The sequence below is a fragment of the Leucoraja erinacea genome, chromosome 28, assembly GCF_028641065.1.
Source record: "Leucoraja erinacea ecotype New England chromosome 28, Leri_hhj_1, whole genome shotgun sequence".
Taxonomy (NCBI): domain Eukaryota; kingdom Metazoa; phylum Chordata; class Chondrichthyes; order Rajiformes; family Rajidae; genus Leucoraja; species Leucoraja erinaceus.
The window spans coordinates 10,382,574-10,405,447 of record NC_073404.1 but is presented as its reverse complement, the minus strand read 5'-3'; the positions used below and the strand labels follow the sequence as shown (position 1 = coordinate 10,405,447).

General features: G+C 39.7%; 1 protein-coding gene across 2 annotated transcripts in view; it reads right to left on the bottom strand.

Moving 5' to 3' along the window:
* The window catches only part of med13a (mediator complex subunit 13a), a 156,549-nt gene extending 136,813 nt beyond the window's left edge, over positions 1-19,736 (bottom strand). For both annotated transcript variants that reach the window (XM_055657698.1, XM_055657699.1), the window contains exons 1-2: positions 19,439-19,736; positions 4,311-4,545 (exon numbers count right to left, since the gene is read on the bottom strand). In XM_055657698.1, coding sequence (XP_055513673.1) covers positions 4,311-4,545; positions 19,439-19,513 — 310 coding nt within the window. In that variant the 5' untranslated portion in view covers positions 19,514-19,736. The remainder of the gene's footprint in view (positions 1-4,310; positions 4,546-19,438) is intronic.
* Between the last annotated feature and the right edge of the window lie 3,138 nt (positions 19,737-22,874).

The window sequence follows — 22,874 nt, the reverse complement described above, 5'->3', positions numbered from 1 at the left end:
AAGAGTGCAAGCAGTGTAAGTAATCTAACTATATTTTTTAAAAGATAATCACAATTGAGAGATATCCTTTGAGCTAAGGGTACGGGCCAAATGTTTCTAGTAAGACATCAAGCTGGATTACAGGTTTATTAGAAATATGTAGAGTTGCACGGATTAAGGAATAAGATTTTAAAATTATCCACTTGCCAACAATAATTTTTCCACCCTCCTCAAATTCTATCTGATCTATCGATTTTTGCAGCATGTCTATTTCAGATTTATGGAAATCACTGTAGCTGGCATCTTGCATGTTTTTTCCTTCCACTGCCCTATTAGCTTCCTATATTCACACTTCTTCTGACAGATCAAGTATAATTGACAAGCATTCATTTATCTAAAATAGCACCAAAAGCAATGTCACCTAAACTTTGACCTGCTCCCCATCAGACATTAGTTTTCCTACTCGAGTCCAATAACTCTTCAGAAGATTAACATGAACAGTCTCTCTGCAATAGTTACTATTAAATGTTGAGTAACTGCATTTTCCCTTTATTTCAGATTTCTAGCATCTACAGTTTTTGGCTATTTAAGAATTAATCCTAAGTGGTAGTGTTTATTTAGATAAACACAAAATATAACTACATTCATAATTGAGAGAATAAAAGTTAGATCTTATTCTGGATAAATTCCTAATTGCTAAAGAGGAAAAAAATTACCACTTCAAAATGAACAGCAACAAGTGTGAAAACTGCACAAAATCCAAGATGGTTGCAGGTGGCAATATGCATAGAAAATAGGTGCAGGAGTAGGCTATTCGGCCCTTCGAGCCAGCACCGCCATTCAATAAGATCATGGCTGATCTTCAAAAATCAGTACCCCGTTCTGGCTTTTTTCCCCCCCATATCCCTAAGAGCTAAATCTAACCCTCTTGAAAGTTTGTCTATAGAAATTAATGTACACCATGTAATACATTAACACAGGCAGTAAATGCATTTTTAAACAAACTCCAAGGCCAAAGTTTGCCCTTCTAAACTAAATTATTGCGTCAATATTAATTTGTGCTACACATTTCCTACAAATTCAACTTCCCCCATAACAAACCTAATCGTCTTGTTTTCAGCGTTGCGGCACAAATTACGCTTTATTGGCTGGGAAAGCCAACAACAAGTTTCTGAAACAGACACTATTCCAAGCCATCATGGGAAAAGAAAAAGGAATCATGTCTTCCTTGAAAAAATGTGTCATTCTCAATGATTTGTGAATCCACTACTGCTTAAGTGCAGAGCCATTCAAAGTGGCTCAGAGAACATTATCCATGCAAGTACACAGAAGCCCTGTGTAAACAGAATGATCACACCTCACAAGCTACCCACCTGTTTGCCCACAGGAATATCCCCTCCACCCATCCAAAAGAGTGGAAGCAAGTCTTCCTCGATCCCAAAGGTTTGCCAGAGCACAATCCACAAAATGTACTTTACTCGCCCAGGCCATGACAATACTAGATAATGGTCATCAACAAGAGCCTACCATTCACGCTTGACATTCAAAGGTATTTCCATCACCCAGATTTCACCAACTTCCAAGGAGTCAGTGATGGGAAACTGCAGCTATGGACAGGTGACTGATGTAATTAAAATTTGGATGTGTTGATGGGATGCCAATCAGGCAGATTTCTTTATGGTAGAACAGAATATTGATGTTGTTGAGTGCAATTGGATTTGCTCTCCTGCCTTTGAATGTCAAGGGCGAAAGACTCTCTTGATGGTCAATATCTAATCTAGCACATGGTTCTGATGTTACTTGCTACTTATCAGCGCATGCCCACATTTTATCTAGTTCTTGCTGCAGTTAACATCTATTGTTGCTGCAGTTAACATCTACACCGCAATTACTTGTCTTGGCCACTCCATGTGCGTCTCAAACCTGTGACCTCTACCAGCAAGGATAACAACCAGGTACAGTACAACTCACACCTGACTTAGAAATGCATCACCAATTCTGCATAATTTCAGTCCAAAATCCCTACCCAACGGCACGGTGGAAGCACCTTTATCAGATGGATAGTAGTGGTTCAAGATTGCAAATCACTGCCATATTTAGGGAAGGACAATAAAGGCTGGCTTTGTTAACTGAATAAAAAGACATCGAAATATTCATTTTGTACGATGTCATTGCATTTTAATGTATATAGCTCTGTTTACTCAAACAACTCCTCAAAGGTCTGAGTGCTCCAACTTTTATTCTAAAGTTGTCACCCAGCAAATATTGAAATTCAACCTATGTAGGGGCACAAAATTAATAACCATATAACCATATAACAATTACAGCACGGAAACAGGCCATCTCGACCCTTCTAGTCCGTGCCGAACACATAATCTCCCCTAGTCCCATATACCTGCGCTCAGACCATAACCCTCCATTCCCTTCCCATCCGTATAACTATCCAATTTATTTTTAAATGATAAAAACGAACCTATGCACAGCTATCTTATTTATTTCATAGATCACAGAGTTAAGTCACGATTAGCCAGATTGCTAGTTGTCTGTAAAGCAACTACATGTCAGTGGAAAAACTAACTACTGTAGGAATTCAGCAGGTCATGCGTCATCTTGAGGTGGACCAGTGGGGAAGGGGGTGTAAGGATATTTTCACCATTGAGACAAGACCTTGCAATATGATCGATCCTGTTGCAGGATCTTGATTCAATGTCAACAATTCCTTTCCACATCCAACCACTCCCTCCCAATTCTCTCAGTGTAGGTTGACCCACTAAATTTGACCCACTAAATTCTCCCAGCAGTTTAGGTCTTTTTGCTCCACATTACTGCATTTGCAGTCTCATGTCTATTTAACAGCAAGTCAGCCATTTACCAACAGAGATATAAGAGCCTACAATTTTTTTCAAATTGCTGGGCATGCATATCTCTGAAGATTTATCCTGGGACCAGCACTTTAATGCAATCACCAAGATTGCTCATCAATGCCTCTAGTTCCTTTGAAGATTAATGAGTTTCAAGCTGTCACCAAATTCTGTATCATGATCATACAGTATGGTTCAGTAACTTGAATACCCAGGAATAAAGGAGTCTGTAGAAAGTGGTAAACAATGCCTGGCTCATCGCAGGTACTGACCTCTCCACCATCGAAGAGATCTAAAGGCGATGCTGTATCAAAAAGTCAACAATATCAAAAACCCACACCAACCTGGCCACGCTCTTATTTTATTATTACCATCGGGAGGATAGCACAGGAACCCAAAAACTGTGACCCCGGATGCTTGCCTTCGCTGGCCAGAGCATATAACACAAAAAGGATGTCATGTTCATGTTACAACTTCAAAAAACATTGGTTAGGCCACACCTGATATATTGCGAACAATTCAGTTCACCACACAATAGGAACGACATGGAGAGTGCAGTGCAGCTTTCACCAAGATATTCCCTGAGTTGTAGCATTCGAATTATAGAAGATTATAAAGAATTATAGACACATCATAAAGAGTCAAAGGCCCGTTTTGAGCTGTAGGATTCTAAAACTCTATGACATGACTTTAAAACCTTGCAAAATATTAACCTCATCTTTGCTTGGAACAACAAAACCAGTTTGACACCTACAGCTGATAAGACTCACTGAAAAAGTTTTGCAACATGTTAAAATAGCATTTCAGTGTAGAAACACATCAAGTTGCTTCAGAGGAACAATCAAAAATACAATTCAACAATTTTCCTTTAAAGACCAAAGAGGTGGTGAAAAGGGTCAACGAGCGAAATTCCAGAACCATAGAAGTCAATCAACAGCAATGATAATGATAAAATGCACAAATTTGCTGGTGATCAAAGTCAGTGGCAAGAAACAAATGCATCCTCTCTGGAAGTTTCGCAAAAGTTACAGAAAAGGCTGTGAATGGGAAGAGGAGTGTAATAATTGAAACTAAGAGGTAGTTGTTGAACTAGATCAAATTAATTTACAACTTTAGAGTGCATTTTAGGACAGCGAGAAACAAGATGGGATATAGAGTTATAAAAAGCACAATTTACATTATATTTCTGACACACAGTTCACTTGTTACACTGCCACATATATTGGGGAAAATGTTAACCATTTACTGCTGGCATGAACTTCTATAATCTAAAACAAGTGAAAGCAAACAGATTTCGATTCTGCTTCACTCAGATTACTCTTTGCATACCTATCCAATCATTTGCTGGATGCAGTTATGGACCACATCCAAGTAGCAAATTGGTATACAACCCAAGAACATTAACAGATTTGATCAAAGTCTGAGATCATGTGTTTAAAAAGGCAACTTTAGATCCATTTTTATTCTCACCTTTGAGTTCATGATGAATGAGATCAGCAAAATTTGGCACTTCGCCCCACCAGAAAATCCAAAGCTCTCTGTGGCCTGGTCTCATATCCCTTCGCCAGACACAAAGTACATTCGCCTTCAAGCAACGGCTAAAACTGCAAAGAATAGCATCATCTTCAGCCACCGGGATGACGAGTGGTGTCCCCACAGGACCTTGCCACGAATAACGGCGCCATTTAATCCCAGGCAGATCAGCCTAGAGAGAAATGAAAACATGTTACTCCAATATTAAATAACTGACTGCCCAGAGTCATTTCTACTTTAATGGAAAGCAACATAATCCAGTGCAAAGACAACTTTTGAAATGTCAGGACATTTGATTTTAAGCTAGGACAGGAATTTTTTTGGTCAAAATCTCTGGTGAAAGAAACAACATTGCAGCAATTCTTATCTACTTCGGGAGCTCAAGTCTAGAAAAAACACATTTGTAATTTTTCCCACATACAGCGTTTACCATTAGACAAACTCATGAGAAGAGTTAAATGATCCAGATTATACTATACAAGTACACTGTGGCTTCAATATGAAAAGCGCACAATAAATATAATAAAGCGCAACACTGGATTATAACCAAATTCCTGTTCACCATGGCATATAATCAATGTTCAATTCAGCAGCACCCTTTTTTCCAACTTGGAATAGGAAAGAGAAAGCTGGAAAAGAGGTGGAGGGGGGGGAACAAAGCCTGGCAAGTGATAGGTGGATACAAGTGGGTGGGGGGTTGATTGGCAGATGGGTGGAGTACGTGACAAGAATATCAAACAAAATTAAAACCATGGTTCTGTTCTGAAAGTAAAATGTGAATGCCAACGATGAATTAGCTAAATGAACAATTAAACACAAGAATAAACAGATTATTTTGGGGGTTGGGAATGTGCAACCAGTGAAGTGCCACAGGGAATGGTTTTAGGCCAACTAATCACAATCTATATCAATGACTTGGAAAATAAAATCAAGATGCAATGTATCCAAGTTTGCTGATGATGCAGACTACACTGCCATATAGTTTTATGAAGAGGATGCAGAGCAACTTCAGGTGAGCGAGCAACGGCATAGCAGATAGAATATATAATGGGGAAAAAAGTGCAAGACATTAGTTAAAGTGTTGAGTATTTTTTTTTTTTAATATAATGGCAACCAATTGAAAAGCATTGGTGTTCAGAAGGATGCAAGTGTCCTTGTACCCAAATCACAAAGTTAATAGGCAAGTTCAACCAGCAGTTTGGGTTGGAGATGCAGCATGGAAACAGTTCCTTCGGCCCGCCAAGTCCATGCTGACCACCAATCACCCATTCACACTAGTTCCATGTTAGCTCATTTTATGATCCACTACCAACACACTAAGGACGATTTACAGGAGGACAATTAACCTACAAACCCACACGTCTTTGGGACGTGGGAGGAATCAAGAGCACCTGGAGGAAACTCATGTGGTCGCAGGGAGAACATGCAAACTCCACACCGACAGCACCCGACATCATGATAGTCTCTGGCGCTATGAGGCAGTGGCTCTACCAGTAGCGCCACCGTGCCACCCTGAAAAGGCAGACAGGGTATTGGTCAATATTACAGGAGAATTGGAGTAGAGACATCTTGCTCCAATTATATGAAATTCTGACAAAATCACATCTGGAATATCATAGCGGTCTGGTCTCCATACCCAAGGAAAGATATTCCACATAGAGGGAGTGCAGGGGAGGTTCACCAGATCAATGATTCGTACAGTGGCTTTGTCTTATTTGAAGAGATCAAATATACCAGGCCTCAAATTCATTTAGAATACAAAACACTTATGGGGAAATCAACCAATGTAGATGCAAAGTTGATGCTTTTCCTGGCCAGAACATTTAGAGCCAGGAAACAGTTTCACAATAGGGAAATAGCCATTACGGATAGAGAAGAAATTTCTACTCACCGAGGCAATTAATCTTTGACATTCACTACCCAAGGCGACAATGGAGGTTAATCATTAAGTATGTTCAAGATGGATCGATAGGCTTTTTAAAAGTTATTTAAGGAATCAGGTGGTGGCATTAGTAAGGGAAAGAGGCACTGAAGATAAGATTAGCCATAATTTATTGAATGATGGAGATGCCAAATGGCTTGCATTTATTTTTGTTTCTATGAAAGGCCATGAATATAAGGGCTCAAGTAATTCTGCGATATACTATAAATGAAAAGCAGTGTACCCAATTCAACGCATAGAAAAATGTCTTTTAAAAGCATAATTTGCTCTTTGCTCCATTAACTAGGAATTGAACTGTTCTTAAGACTTCAAAATACATAACCGATCAACTATCCCAAAGCTAGTGATTCGGCAGTGAATTAATGGCAATGTTATAATACTAATTAATGCATTTCAATGCAACATACGCTTACATAATGCATATGCTTCCAAGCAAGCTGTTCTTTGTATGTATTGAATACAGATCCATTTTAAAATGATTTGCCAAATCACGCATTAACAATTTCAGTTCAGCAGCGATCAGATTAGCAACTGCTTAACTTTCCTTCCTACTGTGGCTTTTTGAACTGTGCCACAAAAATGACAGCTTTGGTCACTAATTAAACACTTAATTAGGAGATATATCCATGGAGCTATAAAGTTAGTTCCTCTTGTTTCTTCAGGGTGATTTAATTCTAACTGTAAAGATTTCCTGCTACTCACTTATGACTACCATATTTCTCATACATAGCACTTAAAAGACAACGGGTGGCATCCCCAGCAGTGGCTGCCTCACCAACATTCTGCCTGTCCTTTCTTCTTGTTATTTTTAGTATGTGTTAAAAAGTATGTTTTAGTGTTCCTTGGTTTGTTTTAAGTGGGGAATGGGGGCACTTTTGTTCAATCTCTTACCTAGACGGAGATGCGATTTTTTTCCATATCGTATCTCCATCCCCACAGCGGCCTAACATCGTGGAGTTGGCGGCTTTTCCTGGAGACCAACCCGGTACTCCAAGCCGCAAGGGTCTGTGGGACTTTAACATCACGGAGCTTGCGATCCCTTTGCCGGGGGGGTCGAAGTTCCAACAGCGGGGCCTGTGGGCTATAACATTGTGAAGCCCGCGGTTTCTGGCAAGAAGAGGTCAACTCGGGAGCTTCATTCCATGGAGAGTTTCAACCGCCCGGCGCGGGAGTTTCGATCACCCCGACGCGTGGCTTCGATCGTCGGCTGCTGGGGGCTTTGATCGCCCCGACTGCGTTTGGTTTGACTGCCCGACCACGGGAGAACAAAGAGGAAGAAGATTGAACTTTATTGCCTTCCTTCACAGCGAGGAATGTGGAATCCACTGTGATGAATATTTATGTTAACTTTTATGTGGTTGTGTGTCTTGTTACTCTTCACTTAGTATGGCTGTATGGCAACTCAAATTTCACTGTACCTGAACTAGTACATGTGACAATAAACTGATCTTGACATCTTTAAAAATATATATTTTCTATTAATACATGTTAGAGAGTCTAACGTAGAATTCCATTGCATTCACAAAATATTTAAATACAAAATTTTCTAATATTTCTCCATATTCCTTGACAGTCCAAGAAACGTGCAAGTGAAAATATATCTTTCAGAAAGTATTACATTAATTGTCAAGAGCAAATTTCAAAAATGACAACAACAAAAAAAGTACTGGAGAAACTCAGCAGGTCAGGCAGCATCTAAACGGAATGGACAGACAACACTTCAGGTCAGGACCCTTCTCCTGAATGATTCAATCCAAAATGTAATTTGTCTATTCCCTTCTGGCACAGTGACGCAGCAGTAGGGTTGATGCCTTACAGCGCCAGTGACCCCAGTTCAATCCTGATTATGGGTGCTCTCCATACAAAGTTTGTATGTTCTCCCTGTGACCACGTGGGTTTTCTCCGGGTGCTCTGGTTTCCTCCCACATTCCAAAGACGTACAGGTTAGGTTTGTAGGTTAATTGGCTTCTCTAAAATTGCAAATTGTCCCTAGTATATGGGATGATCACTGGTCAGCGCAGGCTCAGTGGGCCACAGGGCCTGTTTTCGTGCTGTGTCTCTAAAGTCTAAAGAGGCAGCCTGACCTGCTGAGTTCCTCTAGCATTTTGTATTATTTGTTCAAGATTCTAGCATCTGCAGTTTTTTGTGTCTCTGCAAGTTATTATATACTTCAGGCAATTGAGTTGGAAGTGTATAAGAATTCAGAAAAATAAATTATACCATTTATTTCAAAGATCTTGCTGCTAAGAAGTTAAAAATAACAGGAAGGCAGTTTATGCAGAGAGAGCACTTACATTTCATGTTAATGACCTTTCATCACAACTTATCAAACCTACGCTAATAAAACTTGATCTGCAGACTATTTCCAGTATTTAATTTCTTTTTCTGGTTTCCAATATTTGTAATTTCCTGTTCAGGCTTGTAATTTAAAAAAAAAAATTGAAAATCCAGAGTCCTTTGTAATAGCCACCCTCACGCAGTAATACTTTTACTACAGATATTTGTGGCAAGTAAACAGCAGGTTTAATACTAACTTCTCTAACTGCTTTGGAATGTATTTGTACAGCCAAAAAGGCACTGCAGAGAACTCTATGTCTGTGTACAACTAAATTGGAATGCTGGGCTGATGTTCAACCACAGAGTGCTGCGCCAGACTACATTATGAATGATTTTACACTCTGGTCAAAATCCAGAACTATATAAAGAAAATTATTTACACTTGCCTCTAAACACAAAGCTTCAGATAAAGTTTGAAAACAAGTAGGTACTGCTAAAACATCTTGTATTGCAAGTAAACACATTAAAGACTACAGTATTTTAGTTACAAGTTCCTGTTTAAATGCTGTTGACTCAAAAACTTTAAGGGGCTGTCCCACTTGGGCGACCTAATTGGCAAGTTTAAAAGAGTTTTTTTTTAAATGACATGTTGAAGACCTCCTTTGACCATGTTGAAGACCAGCTTCGACTAGCTACAACTAACTTCGGGAAAATTGGACACCGAATAGTGGAGAGTGGAGACGACCTCCTTCAATTCCCCTTCGACTATAATGAAGACTATCTACAACTACCTTCGACTACCCTCAATTACCTACGACTACGCGGAGACCACTCTCGAGCATTAAGAAGAGTTGCAAAGACCTCCTACGACCTGGTGTCGACCATGCTGCAAGTATGAATCAAGGGCAAACTCGCCAGAACTCGCGGATTAGGTCGCCCAAGTGGGACAGGTCCTTTAGCTAGTTATGTTTCTGTTTTATGGACAGATCACTTTTCAAATTATGAATGTAGTCCAAATATTTTTTTTTGAAAATTCAATGTTGAAAATAAAATTACTTCTGTAAAGTATTAATGGAAAGACGAGTTGTGGTGGGTGGAATTTAACTTGCTCCACATACTGGAATATGTTTAGATAACTCAGTTGCAGGCAGTGTGACAAATACATTGTCACTTATTCTTCTCATCCACTTACTAATCCTACTGATTAAACACGAGCACAGACCGAAAAGCAGGCATTCTCCTACAAACTTTTGTATCCAAATTGAGTTGCCAATGCCAAAACCTCAAGGCAGGTTTAAAAACAATACTCAAGTATCAAGCTAATTCAAAACAAATATAACATTTATGCATTTTTTCAATGTCCCAAAGAACTTCAAAAATACTCAATTTGGTCAAATGTAATTTGTCATGGTCCAGCAGGGAAACAGACAATTGACACTTTCCCAAAGAAACATGGCAATAAAGATAATATTTTAGCAATGGTGGAAGGGGGATATATTTATTACATAAAACATGCTGCTTTAAAATTTAAACTGTTTACATTTCCCTGCTCTTCAAATAATGACACGATCTTTTACTCAAAATGATAGATTGACACAGGTTTACCTTTTCACCCAAAGTTTAAACTTTTAACATTGCAGTACTTCTTTAGAATGCATGCCTGAAACATTCCTTCTGACTCAAGAGTCCAGATTGCTATCACAGAGAAACTAAATTTATAAAAACTATGCCGACTTTAATTCTGATGCAAGGTCTCGATCCTCACCCTCCCCCCACCCACAGATGCTGCTAAACCCACTGAAATCCATCAGCAGTTTGTTTTTATACTCCAAATTTATAGTTATACTCAGAATAGGATTGAATATATTAAATCTGCGAATCAGCCATTAAACACAAGAGATTAAAAGTAACCAAATGGCAATAAATATCAAAGCACACATTCTGGAAATGTTTTCGAAATTAAGTAAACTACATTACTTCATTAATTTCAATTAGGATTCTAGTACGTGTGGACAAAAATCCTTGCGCAAATCTACTTAAGTCTAAACATTCATCAATTTGAAAGATAACTAAATTAACTTTTTCTTTGTGTAATTATTTCACACCAAACCAGCCTAGACTATAAACATCAAATCACATTGTAAAACAAATTCACAGAAGACGCTCTACTCTCCAGTGTTCCACCCCTAGCAGCTGCCACTTCAATATATTTGCTCCCTTCAGTCGCATGCAAAGCAAAAATTTGGAGACCCTGTGCAAAACACCATTTTAGATTTGCTAATATAGATTTAAGGTAATGGGAACCCAACAACAAATTAGAATACAAGGCATTAGACAACGCAACTGAAAAGATACTATTGTAACCATTACATTCAGCAATACTTAGGTAATGCATTTTCTTCGCATAAATATGTACTGTGACATTTTGATCCCAGATCATCATGGGAACAAAATAATGAAGAGCAGTGTTAACCAAGGACCGTGTGACTCGATAAAGATATAAAATTATAAGGGGGGTTGGATAGAGTTGATAGTAAAAATCTTTGTCTCCCCCCCCCGTGGTGTCTTATAGGTGCATGAGTAGGCCGTTCGGCCCTTCGAGCCAGCACCGCCATTCAATGTCTTATGCAAAAGTGCATGGTTTAAGGATGGATGTAGAAGTCATGGGGCTATAAGCAAGTGTTTAGCGGGGATCCAAGAAGTCCTTCCCGCCCCGCCAACATACTGGAAGGGACTACCCAAAAAGTTAGTGGAAGCAAACAGTCTCACGACAATTACGCATTTAGCCAACAAAATTGAGCCCTTAAAGGCAATGGACTTAATGCAGGTAAATGGGATTAGTGTAGATACTTGGATGGCGTGGGCACAGTAGTTCAAAGGGGCTGTTTCCACACTGTACAACTCTAGAATCAATTGTTGCATTTTAGCGGGAAAAAGCATAAGTACATGCGTAACATTTTCCACATTTGCATTCCTTCCCAAAGAGCTTGCCTACCTGCTTATAATGCACCAACAAGTGCCATGTCTTAATATTTGAAATGAAAAGGAGCTCTTACTTCAGAGGGGAAAAACTGCTGGATCAAAATTGCTGGATCAAAAAACTATCAATATTTCTTTAATTCATCCAGATACAAAAAGATGAAAAAACAGATTTTTTTAAAAAATCTTCAAGTATGTCTACAGTACATTAAACTACACTCCCATCATAGTCCCATTCCAGTAAGTCCCAAGAAGAGCCATATACAGGCATGGAACTGTTAATGACTGCTCATCTCAGCATAACAGCAGCTGCTCTCCGAACTGTTCCTGAAATACCAATTCACAGATAAAATTTGGATTAAAAAAAATTAGTATGTGGTCCTAGAATGCACAACATAGCAGAGTAGCAGGGCAAGCCAATGTCTACAATTCCATGTTCTTGACCCTCATCAAAATAAGCACCATACTTGATGGGGAGGGTGGGGGGACATTTCCACCATGCCACTGTTATTTCCCAAGAGTAATTCAATTGAAAGTAAAATGGTCAGAAGGAGATGCAGATATCCTGTTCCTTTGGTCATAGAATCATAGTCAAAACAGGAAAATATTTTTGAAAACACAGTAATGCAAAGAACTACAACTTAAAATTTAAATTTCTGACAAGAATATGAACATCTATTGAATTTAGCTGCAATATGGAATTAATATTCTATTAATTTATTTTGAAGTTACCAGTGGAATGGCATTTCATGATACATTTTTCTAAGGATCAATAATACTCAACGAGCTTTAAAAAGCAATCAAATATACCCCATGCTTCGGGCCAGTTGCAGAAATGAAAGACAACAGGAAATTATTGAACTACACTTTGAGGAATAAACACCAACTTCATAAAAATACATCAAAATTTAAATAGTTGGCCAATACAAATTAAAACACAATGTTAATGAAAACATCTTACTCCATACTTTCACTGCATTAAAATAACAAAGCCTACTATTCATCTACTATCACTTAGTTCAGTCATTTCTTCTTGTGCTTCTGTACGGGCGCTTAGGGCATTTTCAAACTTAAAAGATGCTATGTAAAGCGAACAGAGTAATGATTAAAAACATCTTAATTTTGGAATTTAAACTTTTTTTTAAAAACTTTCCCTTGCAACCCCATTAGCCCGGACATCATCATGCCAAAAGTAAGAGTAGAAAAAACTATAATAATGGTAAGGGAAGTAATGATTTTAATTTATAACTATTACTCCCTGCGACTTCTCCGTGGATAGTCACCTTGTCGTGGTGGAGAAGCTTGTGTGGACCCGAGATCCTGAGAGCGATGCCTTCTGGAGCTATGTTCCTGGTAGGGCCATCCATGGCAGTAAGTTCAAGGGGGAGATCTCTGACAAAGAGAAATCCAACCAAGACCTCTGCAGCAGAACTGGCGGAGGACGATGGCTGACCCTAGTGGAGCATCACAACGGCTGGTAAGGCAGATGAAGGCTGCAGCAGTAAAGGGTCTCCGGTCGTCTTGGACTCCATGCCACTGGATCCTGACCCAGATTTGTCAAGGACCGTGGGGTGGCTGTCTGTGCACCAATCTCCCCACGTTAAATAAAGTCACGCACAGGAGTCCTCCATATAGGGAATAGCACCCTAGAGACACCCATGGTTAGCCACGACTGAAGGGGGCCTAAGAAGAAGAAGAAGAAAAGAAGACTCCCTACAAGACAATTGGTTGCTCATTTGGAAGTGTTTCAGTGAAACAGGATATAAAGAGGACAAACAGATATCTTTGGACTCTGAAACTAGACACATCATCGTAGATGGCATTTATTCCTGCATAACAAATCCCATCTTGTTTAAATAATTAGCTATTCCCGCAGCATATTACCAACACAGATTATATCAGATTTCAGTTTTAAACTTTGGAAGACCCAGATATGTCTTGGGGAAAGAAAAATCACGAGGAGCAATGAACATATCCTTGTAATTTTCTCCTTTTTCATGATAAAGTAAAGCCATATATTCCAACAAATACTTCACATTTTACAACTCTGAACAGAAATTCCCTTTATTTTATTTACATTAGGTATCATGCAGCTGCGTTTACATAGTTAGCGCTTATTTTAGGTAGATATCTTGCATTCATCAATGATATTTGCTCCTGAAATTTTAACAAAACCATCCAGTCAGTCTGTCATCATTAAAATGACATCTTCTGCAAATTGAAGTGACAGAGGTTACTCCTTGCATTAGTGATCCAGCCAACTCGCCTCAAAACTATTCTTCTGCATACGATATCAAAACGATTACTCTGCATACGATGCTACGGGATTATGAATTGTTATGGGACTTTACTACATCAAACAGTACAAGCAGCCTGCCTATCTAGAATTAACCGTTATACTGTTATGACATAGTGCATCATATGCTGACCTAGTATTACAGCAGAACTAGACAAGATTCATTTGCTTCTGTCAAAGGGCTTCATTCTGCATCTACAACAGAAACAAATGCCAACTTTTAGGAGCAAGCCTGCGAATTGGCTACACTTTCAAAATCAGAAAAAAAAAGGTTCATAACCCACTCCAGAAATAATAACAATCTCAGCTAACTGTCAAAGCAATGCCAAGATCAGATGCTGCTTTGTGGGAAGAACCATCTTTTATGCACAACATTAAACGGAGGCCGTCTGACGGGACAGATGGAAAATATTTCACTGTACTCCAAGGGAAAGAGGGTTCTAGTGTTAACAATGTTAAGCCCCTGTCCCACTTGCGTGTCCTTGGCACGCTAATTACGCGACCTCATGGTCCCGTGCGACCATGCGTCCGCACAGCCGTCTGGAGCGCGTGATGTCATTTGAAGATGGACACAAAATGCCGGAGTAACTCAGCGGGACTGGCAGCATCTCTAGAGAGAAGCAATGGGTGATGTTTCGGGTTGAGACCCTTCTTCAGTCTGAAAGAAGGGTCTTGACCCGAAACGTCATCCATTCCTTCTCTCAGAGATGCTGCCGGTCCCGCTGACTTACTCCAGGATTTTGTGTCTATCTTCAATTTTCTTGGCCCCGCTCTGGGAGTAGGAGCGTGGGCAGAACCGCAACGGCCATGAGCCCCAGGCTGAGTTCGGCGATCGTTTGCCTGCTTCTGCTGCTGTTGGAGGAGAGACGTTGCGGCGCGCCCGTCCCACTTTGGCTGTCAGTTACACGACAGGCCGGTGGCGCACGAAAATATTGTTTGCTACAAAATTTCTGAGCGCCGCGCGATACCACGCACAACTCCATATCCCTCCGCGCTTCTCAGTGGGACCAGCCCCGCGCGCCCACACGATGCCCATGCGCCTCAACGCGACGACGAGGTCTCGTAATTTGCGTGCCAAGGACACGTAAGTGGGACACGGCCTTTACACCAAGTAACACCAAAGTAAACTAATCTATTAGCCATTCATCACAACAGAATTGACGGAATCTGCCATCTACAAAATACTACAGAAAAGTATTTCCGACTGAAGTAATTACAACGTTTAAAGGTTTAATGGGATACGAGTCAAATGTGGGCAGATGGGCCGAGCACTGATAGGGCATCATGGTCAGCACTGGAAAGTTAAGCCAAAGTGCCTGCTTCCGTGTTGTATGATTCTATTAATTTTATTTTAAACTCACAGCAAGACTGCAATATTATCACCGAGTCAGCCCACAAATTGATGGTGTCTCCATATTAATGAGCAAGCACACAGTTCTGACAGAAAATGTAAAATTAAGAATGCAATGCACAATGATCTCTCTATAAGGGATCTTTAAAGTCCAAGTAAAAACACCTACACACTATATGCTGGGAAATAAGACCAGTTAGGCTTCCTCCAAATTCTCTACATGACTCGGTATTAACTGTATTTGGTAAATGGGGGGGAAGAGTTCAAAAGTTAGATCAGTATTCTAGGTTATTTTAATCAAATCTAGAGGGTTTTTATGCCAGAACAGAGACATTGATCAGATATTCTCGTTCTTCAGCAGTTAATGATATCAACACTAGACAGAAACCCCATAGATCCAAAAGTGGCTCAATCTCTATACTTCTAAAACTTTCATCATCTTGTATGTGAATTTGTGTGAGTAAAATCATAAGTTCTCGAAAAAAATGACACGGTAACGATAAAATCTTTACATATTCCGGTAGACATATTTCCCGTGGTGTCCAAAATCGCCTTATCTGAAAATTTCATGCTTTATTTCTCGAGTTATTAAAATATGACAAAACTTTGAATTTAAAAACGACCGTCTTTCGCTGATGAAGTCACAATGGGTCTGCGTCGTGCTGCGAGTGACGTCACCCCTCAACCCTCACTCCTCCTCCACCCCCCCCCCCCCCCCCCCCCCCCGTTATTCAAAAGACATAGCCAGAGATGAAGTCGTGCCCTGGACTGAAGACCAAAGATCATAGCTGAAGACTGCAGTGGCCCAACTCGTTGTCCTTTGGTCAACGCTCACCCCCTCGCTCGGGGTCTTCGTATCGGCCCATGGTAGAGGGGTTGCTGCTGCTCTCTGCCTCGGTCACTGCCCTCTCTCTGCCCCCTCCCTCTCCCTCCCTAGCCACGTCTGCGAGTTGGGGGCTTTGCGTGAGTGGATAGGGCTGCGAATGGGGTAAAAGGAGCGAATTAATAATATTAATATAATATCAAGGGGGGTGGTTAGTGTGTATATGTGTTTGTGGGGAGGGGTGGTTAGCGTGTGACCGCAAAACCACCCCCCCCCCCCCCCCCCCCCCCCCCCCACATTGAGGGGACGGGACTCAACGGGTCCCACTTGGTCTAGTAAAACCTAAAAAGAGAAGTGGGTAGCTTACAATATCAGCACCAATGGAATATTGCCAAATTCAGGAACATATATAAAATTAGCTGGCTATAACACACTTCCTGGACTTGAGGCTTGTCCTCAGCTCCCATGAACAAAAACAATATTTTATAATCAAGCCATTCCAGGATACTTCATTCATGACATCACAAATAGACTAACAGCAAGATCAGATTTGCTGGCCAGAAAATCTATGTATGTGGATTTATTTATAGAAAGCTCAGCTTCTCATAAATTCTTCTCTGAGTAACCAAGTATTGTTATAACTGAACAGCACAATTGTGAAGCATGATATCCTTCATTAGTTTCATTCCATAATTTCAAAATACCATTACTGAAATAAGTCCATTGCTGAAAGACTAAGGTAGCAAAACTGAATAGCCTGATAAAACAGAACAAATACTTAACACTGCCTACGATGTTGTTTCTTTATAAAACTGTTAGCCAAATTCATGCTCTTAATGTGATACCAAGCAAATCAGCAACGTTGGGAAAGACATTACTAAAAATTGGGCAGGAAAACATCCTTGGTGGAGGATAAGAGCAGGGACAGTAGAAAAGGGAAGAAAGTCATGGCACAATTTTGATTCCCATGTTAAATGAAAATAGGTTTAGGCTTGACATTACATGATCCTAGAGATGCCAGCATTTAATAGATATAGAAGAATGTAACTCTGGAAAAATGCAAAAAAGCAGCATCAGTCATGGTGCCAACTCCAGCAAGTCTTAGAAACATTGCAGAAGGAAATAATTCAGCTTAGAACCTGTACCATAAATGCCATGGGGAAAAATAAATAATACTGCATTTTTGCCTTGTAAAACCAATATACAACCATAAATCAGGTTCGACCTGCTCTAGTTATCTACTCTACATCAAGTAACCTTAATACTTTCAAAATTATGGCAATTAGGGAAATTAAGTTTTCACTAAGCCAAGAGCAGATCTTCAAAATAATATTCAGAGTTCATCAAGATCTTGTTGCAAATACAAGAAATTACATCTAACCATAAAGATCACAGGTACATGTATCAATTTTTCCTTAAATTCCGTTTCTGCATTTCTCCCCAAAATAAAATGATATTGTTTTCAAGGTGCATGGGGCGGGGGGGGGGGGGGGGGAGGGAAGATGGGCAGGAACATTTTTATTTTAGAGCATTTAGTTTAGAGATACAGTGTAGAAACATGCCCTTCGGCCCACCACGTCCATGCCGACCAGAACACTAGTTCTATTTAATCTTACTTACTCATCTCCACCTTAAATATAAGGGACAATTTTATTTCCCCCAAAAGCTAACAAACCCACATATTTCTGGAAGTAATGGTAATACTAATCAAAGATCCTATAGCAAAGCTATAGTTTGATACTAATGGTCACTCCATTTGGTTATATCTCCTGTCAGACACCAACAAAAACGACAACTGTCATAAAGTCTCCAGCTCAAGATTATTCATATTATCTCAACATGGAAGAGCAATCAAAGCAGGAAGAGCTCCTCAATGGACCCAAGATCGTTGGAGGAGTGGCACAGAAGTATGAAAACAATTTTGAAATTAAAATTGCAATTCAATTTTTCTTGGTGGTTATGTACATTTATACTTTGTAATCTGAAATTGGGTGAAGCCCATTTTATCTTCCATATTCCACAGCTCATCCACATTTTCCTCTCTTAAAAAGTGCTAAATGGTGACACATTCAACTGTAATGAGAGTAACTAATCATTTTTAGCAGACAGCTGGGCAGCCATATTAAGGTTTCCAAAAAAGCTTCTCAAAAATTGTTAAAGGTTATTTAAGACTCCCACAGGACCAACAAACTCCTAAACTTTCCATTCCACCACCCTTTCCTTTAAATTCAATGTTAATAAAAGCAAACATACAAGGCAGGCAAGTTTTGTCAGCTTGGAGGAATGCAATGGCCACATTTGTTCGACAGCAATCAATACTGCTTTCCAAATAAATACACAAATGTTAATCACATAAAATGCACTTTGCTGCCTTGCTCATAGGGAAAAAATGGTGCCTGAAATACGTATTCCACCAAATATATTTAGAAATATAATTTAAGTAATCTTTGACATCTTTCCTTTTCTGAGAATTAAAGACTATTCATTAGAGTTTTAAAAGTTATACGTTCAAGAAAACACGCCTAACGATGCATTTAAACACTTAAAGCCCGTGAATCTCTCTCCTCGGTCGACTGGAATTTTCATTTTGAAACTGATTGCTTATCTATTTATTTTTGCTTTTCTCTGGGGGTTTTCAAAAACACTTCCCTTTCACGATGCAGTTACTCTATCCGCCTCCAGAGTGAACGACTATGGTGGCGGGGGGGGGGGGGGGGGATGGAAAGAAGAAATAAAGCGTAAAAAGGCTGCATGCTTCAATATAATCAGTCACATTTAAATCAAAATTCACACTTAAATATCCTGAGATAAGATGACAGCCTCGGAGCTTATCGCATTTTTATGTTTTTAAACGACATTTCACCACCAACTCCAGTTTCTTGTTAAAATACCTTTTCCACATAACTGAGAAAAGACAACAAACGATTAAAACATTTTGTTTTACAAGTGTAAAGCAGATATCCCCCTACAAGTTTAAAAGGCGATCTTCGTTACCAAGTAGTACGTCAAGAGGAGGAAGAGTCAAGTTAGCTTTTTTTTTAAATACAAGAGCAGTTACGATTTTAAATGTGTATTCGGCACAATGTATACTTTTTGTTTCAAATATTGCAAACTAGGAAAATAAACACTTTACCCTTTCATATATACAGGAATGTTCACTTCAAGACATCTGCAAGTTAAAAAGGGGCAAGAGAAGTATGTGGGAAAAGTAGTGATTGGTTTTAATTTTTAAAAAGAGTTGCATGTATTTTTTCTCTCTTGTCCATTTAGAAATGTGTATTGTAAATGAGGTTACAGGTATTTTTTACAACCCCCCCTCCCTACCCTCCCCTCTACTACGCCTGAGTGAAGGCCGCGGTTTGAAAATGGCTGCGCGACGGCCGCTTCAATCACTCACCAGAGAGAAGAGGTTGGAGTAGCAATCCTCCAAACTCGCCCCGTTCGCCACCCAGCAGCCGGACGAACTCATCATCACGATCCCTGCATCGTCCAAGCAGACCTAACGCGCAGTTCGAAAGGAAATACATAAACAAGAAAATAAAAAAGTCTTCCCCTAGAGAAAATTCCCTCAAATGTTTTCTCCACATGAAATCCGAGATGTTTTATTTTAAGTTGTCCTTCTTCCCCTTAGAAAAAGGAACGAGGTGAAGGCATCTGTCTTCTGTCTCCTCTCTTCCTGCCTTCCCTCCCTCCCCTCCCCCCCCCCCCCCCCCCCCCCCCCCACCCCCCCCCGCGCGTCTCTCTCGGCACTCAGGTTTGTGTTCAGTCCCTTCCCTTAATGGGAGCCTCCGTCCCAGACTTAATGGCGGAGGTCCGTCACGTGATCCATTCGGCGACTCCGCTGGGCGGCCGCTTGGGGCGCGATGGAGCACAAATCGTTACACGCACACTTCCCGCCCTGGCCACTTGTGGCGCAAAACCAAGCCAGCCCAATACACCGCAGCCCAGATCGGATTTACTAATTTGTATTTATATTCCCATCCTACACATGCTGTACCTTATCAGTAAAATACTTAACACATTATCGCTTGTTCCCTCATTTTCTATTCGCAAATATGTATCACATTTCAACTTTCTCACCAATCAAATCCAGTATTTAAAGGGTTTTGAAAAGTTTCTAAAGATAAAAAGGATGTATTCAAACAAATTATATTTAACTCATGAACAGTTTACATTAGGAAAATCAGGGAATACAAAAAGAATCAGATTGTGGTAAAAAAAAAGGTTGTTCATCATTCAACAGATCTGCAACTGTATGTGCACTTTCAATAAAAACATTTTCTTCAAACTACAAAATTAGTTGTACTTAGTTTGGCACCAATTCTCACCAACTGCCTTCAAATACAACTTTCTAAATTAGTCCTCTATTTATTTCCTTTAAAGTAAATTATAAATCCAATGGAGGCAATTGAGCTTCCCTTGTGGGGAAACTTTCTGTTATAATGCAATGCTGTCAACATAAACATTGTGCATTTTGTAATTAAAAATCAAAACAGTGCATATACTGGAAGTCTGAAAAACAAACAAAATGTTGGAAACACTTGCCAGATACTGCCTTGCTAGATGTGCTTCCTGCTTTTTCTGTACATATTTTGTAAACAAGTTCATTTATGACATAGATTGAAATGCTAAAATAAAACTACAGATGCCAAAATCTGAAATAACTAGAAAATGCATTAGACATTCAGCAGTGTGACAAAGCATCTTTTACTCAAAATATCGATTCTGTTACTATTTCTGCAGGTGCCAGTTGACTTAATGAACATTTCCAGTAATTTCTGCTGTTATTGTTTGCAATTACTTTTGGGCAATGAGGAACCAACAACGTTATACAAACATTGACACTGCAAAACATCCTTGGAAACACTAGGAGCCCCTATCCCGGCATTAGATTGCCAAAAGGGAAATACTAGCGACATTGTAGGAAATTATATCTATACAAGAGAAAAGTTAGTAAATCAACAAATACAAAAAAACATGCAAAATTCAAGACACTTCAATCCCCATGGGTTACAATATGTCTGGCTTCAACCCAAGAGAAATCTGATGAGCTCACAGACTCTTTATAATCCCCTAAGGGGCACAGACAGAGTCAGAAAGCCTACACTTTAAATTCACCAATCTGTCACGGTTTGCAAATTACAGCCAATTTCACAAATAAAAAGAGTTACCACTTGTCCTGCCATCCAAACGATAGGGCTACATAGCCTAGATGAAAACGTAATAAACTTCACAAGGACATAGGGCACAAAGAAATGATCTCCTAATGACAGATTTCATTTGCAGCTATGGAATACTAATAAAAGGACCATTCAGTTTTAGAGGAGGCACAGTGGGAATCTGAAGTGTTCATTAAAAAAATTGCATCAAAATATAACCCTTTGTAGTCACTGTGAGATAGGGAACTGTGCAATTTTAACGGCAGAGATGGGCATAGATTGAAAGAACAGAATGAAGGAAGGATCATATGTCCAGTTAAACTTTGCACTGACACTTTCAAAGACTGTTAACTTCAATGGTTAATGTACAACATCAAAATGTTATTTTTATTACATACATTAAACCCAGTTACCATTGAATTACAAACTACAGACAGTAACTTATTTAATATACAAGCTGATAGTGTTATGTTTAAACCGTAAAATGCTGTTAATGGGACAATTATTTCTTTATTAACAATGATAAGGGGCCCTGCTTTATGGTACAAAATTACTGGGTAGATGAAGAAATAAAAATAATAGCCTTGTAGACATATTGGAAGCAATTGTCATGGAACATGGCAACAGGCCCTTTGGTCCAAATTGTCCATACCAACCAAGATGCACATCTAAACTAGTTATATTTGCCCTTATTTGACCCTTTAACCTCTAAACAATTCCCACCCATGTACCTGGTCCAAATATCTTTAAAATGCTGTTATTGTAAATGCCTCAACCACTTCCTCTAGCCACCCATTCCATATACCCACTGTGTGAAATTGTTACCCCCAGGCTCCTATTAAATCATTCCCCTCTCACGTTAAACCTATACCCTCTTGTTCATGATTTCCCAACCCTGGGACAAAAAAGACAGGCATTCACAATCTATGCTACACTTGATTTTATACACCTCCATAAAATCAACTTTTAGTCTCCCATGCCCCAAAGTCCTAGCCCGTCCAACCTCTCCCTATAATTCAGCTCCTTAAATCCAAGTAACAGCCTTGCAAATCTTTTCTGCATTCTTTCCTGCTTAATGGCATGGTTTCTATAGCAGGGTGGCCAAAACTCAAGTCAAGTGAGTTTATTGTCATGTGTCCCTGATAGAACAATGAAATTCTTGCTTTGCTTCAGCACAACAGAACATGGTAGGTATTGACTACAAAACAGATAAGTGTGTCCAAACTGAACACAATAATCCAAGTGTGGCCTCACCAATGACATGTACAACTGCAACATAGCATCCCAACTTCTATACTCATTGTGAATGACTGATGGCGGCCAGTGTGTGAAAAGCTTTCTTCACCACCCTGTCTAAGCCACTTTCAAAGAATTTGTGCTCAGAGAGCCCTCAGTTCAACAACACTCCCCAGGGCACTGCCATTTATTGTGAGAGTCCTATCCTGGTTTGATTTCTCAAAATGCAACATCTCGCACTTAAACTCCATTTGTCATTCCTCGGCACATTTATCCAGTCCACCAAGTTCCCATTATAATTCTTGATTATGTTCTTCACTGTCTATGTGAAGCCCAGTGGCAGGTTAACCACCACAGTCCACAGGGTATCAGCACACCAGGCAAAGCTCAACTAAGTACTGTCCCACCGACACACACAAGTCCAGAGCCCAACCAGCC